The sequence below is a fragment of the Dipodomys ordii genome, unplaced genomic scaffold (genome assembly GCF_000151885.1).
Source record: "Dipodomys ordii isolate 6190 unplaced genomic scaffold, Dord_2.0 Scaffold21, whole genome shotgun sequence".
NCBI lineage: Eukaryota > Metazoa > Chordata > Mammalia > Rodentia > Heteromyidae > Dipodomys > Dipodomys ordii.
In genome coordinates, this window is record NW_012267237.1 from 251053 (window position 1) to 255213 (window position 4161).

Sequence of the window (4161 nt, forward strand, 5' to 3'; positions counted from 1 at the left end):
CACTTCTGGCTTTTTTTCTTTTTGCTTATGTGGTGCTGAGGAATCAAACTCAGGGCCTCATGCATGCAAGGCAAGCGCTCTACCACTGAGCCACCTTCCCAGCCCCTGTTTGTTTGTTGTTGTTGTTGTTTTTGCCTGTTGTGGGGCCTGAACTCTGGGCCTGGGCACTGTCCCTCAGCTCTGCAGCTCAAGGCTAGCGCTCTACCACTTGAGCCACAGCACCACTTCTGGCTTTTTCTGCGTATGTGGTGCTGAGGAATCGAATCATGCATGCAAGGCAAGCACTCTACCACTGAGCCACCTTCCCAGCCCCTGACTTTCCTTTCTTTTTTGTTTTTTTTTGTCGGTTGTGGGGCCTGAACTCTGGTCCTGAGTGCTGTCCCTCAGCTCTTCAGCTCAAGGCTAGCACTCTACCACGTGAGCCACTTCTGACTTTTTCTGCTTACGTGGTGCTGAGGAATCGAACCCAGGGCCTCATGCATGCAAGTCAAGCACTCTACCACTGAGCCACCTTCCCAGTTCTGACTTTCCTTTCTTATAGTATCTTTGCTTTGATATCAGAGCAATGCTGAACTCACACATGAATTAAATGGTTCATTTGTTTTGTTTCTTCCAGAGATCGTGGACTTGGTCTTACTTCTTCTTTGTTGGTAGAATATGCCATCTTAGTGGAATACAGGACTATCTAGGTTATCTGTTTTTTTTTTCTTGAGTGAGTTTAATTTAGCTTGTTGAGTTTGTGAGGATGTCATTTGCCGTATGGTCTCAGGCTGCCGTAGCATTGAAGTCTGGACTGCTTACCCAGTGACGTTCGCTTCTCACAGTTCTGGAGGTTGGAAGTTGAAGATCAAGGTTCTGGCTGTGTTGGTTTCTGGAAAGAAGTTTTCTTGGCTAGCTGGGCTGTTCCTGCAAGTTCTCAGGATGCCGAGAGCCCGGTGTGCTTCATTCCTCGCCTAAGACACAGTGCCGCACCGGGCCTCCATCAAGTGCCCTACCCCTGGGTTCCCACATGTGTCTGCTGCAGCATCCACACGGACATTTGGGGAGAGCTCATGTCGCAGGAGTGTTCTCTCTGTCCCCTGTCTGTGGATCTGTGATGAAGCCCTCTCTCCCTGATTCTACCAGCTCGCATCTTCTCAGTTTCTTGGACAAAGCTTTGCCTGTTTTGTTAATGTTTTAAAAGAACCAGCTTTTGGATTCATTTATTTTTCTTTGTTTTATGTTTAAAGCATCATAACTTTTTATGCTATTTCAACCCCCCACCCCTCTGGCAGTAGCAGGGTTCAAACTCAGGGCCTTCTATTGTATTGCTAGGCTTTCTTGTTTGGCTGACACTCTAACTCTTGAAACACATTTCCAATCCTACATTGTGCTTGTTATTTTGGAGATGGAATATCATGGACTACTCAGACTGGTCTTGTACAAAGTCTTCTGGATCTCACCTTACTGAATTGCTAAGATTTTAGGCATAAAGCCACCAGTGTCCTTAGCTTCCATTCTTCTTGGTTAGAGTCTACTTTCTCTTCTTAATGTTACTTCATTTGAAAGCTTACTAACTTGTGACTTTTTTCCTAGTAAACACTGAATTCTGTACCTCACAAAGTTCAAAATCTTTGTGTTTTTATTCAGCTTGGAATATTTAAAAATATCTTTTTTATTCTTTCTCTTTGACACATGGTTATTTAGAAGTGCATTGCTTTCCACATATTTGGGAATTTTCCAGTCTTTCTAGTTTAATTCCATTGTGTCAGAGAATGTACTTTGTATGATTTCTTTTTTTCTTTTTTCTTTTTGCTGGTTATGGGGCCTGAACTCTGGGCCTGAGCGCTGTCCCTCAGCTCTTCAGCTCAAGGCTAGTGCTCTACCACTTGAGCCACAGTGTCACTTCCAGCTTTTTCTGCCTATGTGGTGCTGAGGAATCGAACCCAGGGCCTCATGCATGCAAGGCAAGCGCTCTACCACTGAGCCACCTCTTCCCTTTACATTGTCATGAAGTAACAATGTCTCCGTGGATCATTTTTTCAGTTGTATTAGCTTCTGCATCTGTTACATGCACACATTTGGTTTATCCTGTCTTCTTAGAATATGAATTACTTTGTTACTTTGGGACACTCTTTTTGTTTCATCTCTTGTTCTTCAGTCTCCTTAAAACTTACTATGCTGCTATAGTAATCTGGCTAGGGTATCATATTATCTCTGCCTTCTTATGTATGTGTATATGTATGTATTTATATATTGGTCAGGCATGGGGCTTGAACTTAGGGCCTGAGTGCTGTCCCTGAGCTCTTCCGCTGAAGGCTAGCACTCTACCACAATGAGCCACAGTTCTACTTCTGGTTTTTGAGTGGTTAATTGGAGATAAGAGTCTCATTGGGACTTTTCTGTCAGGGCTGACTTCGAACCAGAATCTTGGGCACTCAGGCTCCTGAGGTGCTAGGATTACAGGTGTGAACCTGTAATTGGCACCTGGCTTCCCAGGTGTTTCTATCCATAGTGGGTCCATCACACACATAGGTAGAAATTTGGTGTGTGTCTGCCTGTACAGACAGGACGCACGTACAATCAGGTGGGGTCCGTTGCCTTTGGCTCAGAGCCTGGGTGCTTGCTGTGCAGAAGCTGCAAGATGTTCTGGCTGCTGGAGAAGACAAGGTTCTGAGATGGGGCGGTCCCTGTCGGGTCTGGGGAGGACAGACGGCCGGCCTCCTGGGGCCTGGGCTCCTTCAGGGACCTCGGCCAGCTGTGTGCCTGCCCTGCAAGGACCCTGTGGCTGGGCCCTCATGACAGGGAGTAGGTGGCCGTGGAGGGAGCCCAGTGCCCAGCGCGGAGAGCAAGGTCTGACCCGGTGGAGGGAGGCGCAGGTGGCGGTGCCGGCCGGGCTGGCTGGCATGGGCGCCAGGAGGCCTCCAGAGCACAGGGCCCTGTGTCTGCGGCTGCTCCATGGCTTCTGGGCTCAGCCTCCTGTGCCCTGCTCCAGGCTCCCCCAGGAGGGTTTGTCAAGGTGATGCAGCGTGGGTGCGACTCACAAATCTGTGTCTTGTTCTGGGTCATGTTCTAGGGGCACCCTCTGGCCCCGGGGTGGAGGGAGCTGGCTTCCCTGCCTGGAGCTCCGACTGGCTGCCCGGGATGCGTAGGTGTCCCTCGTGTGACCACGGCCTCTTTCTTGTTCCAGGGCCGGTGAGCATGATCCCCCCTGCAGAGTGTACCTACGCGGGCAGGAAGAGGAGGAAGCCTGTTCAAAAGCGGTAAAGCACCTGGGAAGAGGGAGGGGCTGTGAAGACAGGGCAGGAGAGGCTGGGGGTCTTCCGCTGGCTGCCCTCACAGTGTCCTCCGGAGCGTGTGTGCTGCCGGCCTCTCACAAGTTTCCTTTAGTAAATGGACTTGCTCTGGGCCGCTTTGACACACAGGAGGGGCCGGGGCAGGGGGAGGCCTTGCTGGCTGGCAGCCAGCGTGTGAACCCCTCCGTCCCCAGTTCAGGTGATGGGACTCGGGGATGGGCTTCACACAGGGCTGGCCTGGGGCTCCTCACCACCCGGGCTCTGGGGCACAGCCGTGGGGCCAGGGCCCAGGCTGTCTGTCCAGGGTTGCACAGATCACTGCTCAGCCCCTCAGCTTGCCCTGGGATGGACTTTGTGAGACTCAGGGTGACCATGGTAGTGGCTTCCTTTCTGTCTCCTTCCCCCTCTTCTAGGGTTAGTGGAATTGTAGGCAGTCAGAGAATGGCTTCATCAGGAGACCTACAGCTGCTTTCCCACTCCCATACAGAGTCCTCTGCCCAGTGCTTGCTGCTGCAGACTGTGGAGTGTGTGTGTGTGTGTGTGTGTGTGTGTGTGTGTGTGTGTGTGTGTCTGCCTGCCAGTGCAGGGGAGTGCAAGTGTTCCAGATGTGTAATTCTGTGCATATGATGCAGCTCTCTGTGTGTGATGTAGCTGTGTGTAATGTAGCTGTGTGTGTGATGTAGCTATGTGTGTGATGTAGGTGTGTGTGATAGAGCTGTGTGTGATGTAGCTGTGTGTGTGATGTAGCTGTGTGTGTGACGTAGCTTTGTGTGATGTAGCTGTGTGTGATGTAGCTGTGTGTGTGATGTAGCTGTGGGTGATATAGCTGTGTGTGACGTAGCTGTGTGTGTGATGTAGCTGTGTGTGTGATGTAGCTGTGTGTGAT

The 4161-nt window shown here is 50.5% G+C and overlaps 1 protein-coding gene across 1 annotated transcript in view; it reads left to right on the forward strand.

Annotated features, from left to right (window-relative positions):
* Positions 1-3173: 3173 nt before the first annotated feature.
* Ahrr (aryl-hydrocarbon receptor repressor) overlaps positions 3174-4161 on the forward strand; it is a 55748-nt gene continuing 54760 nt past the window's right edge. Inside the window, exon 1 of the mRNA XM_013013821.1 lies at positions 3174-3242. Within this exon, the coding sequence (XP_012869275.1) occupies positions 3181-3242 (62 nt within the window). The 5' untranslated portion in view covers positions 3174-3180. The remainder of the gene's footprint in view (positions 3243-4161) is intronic.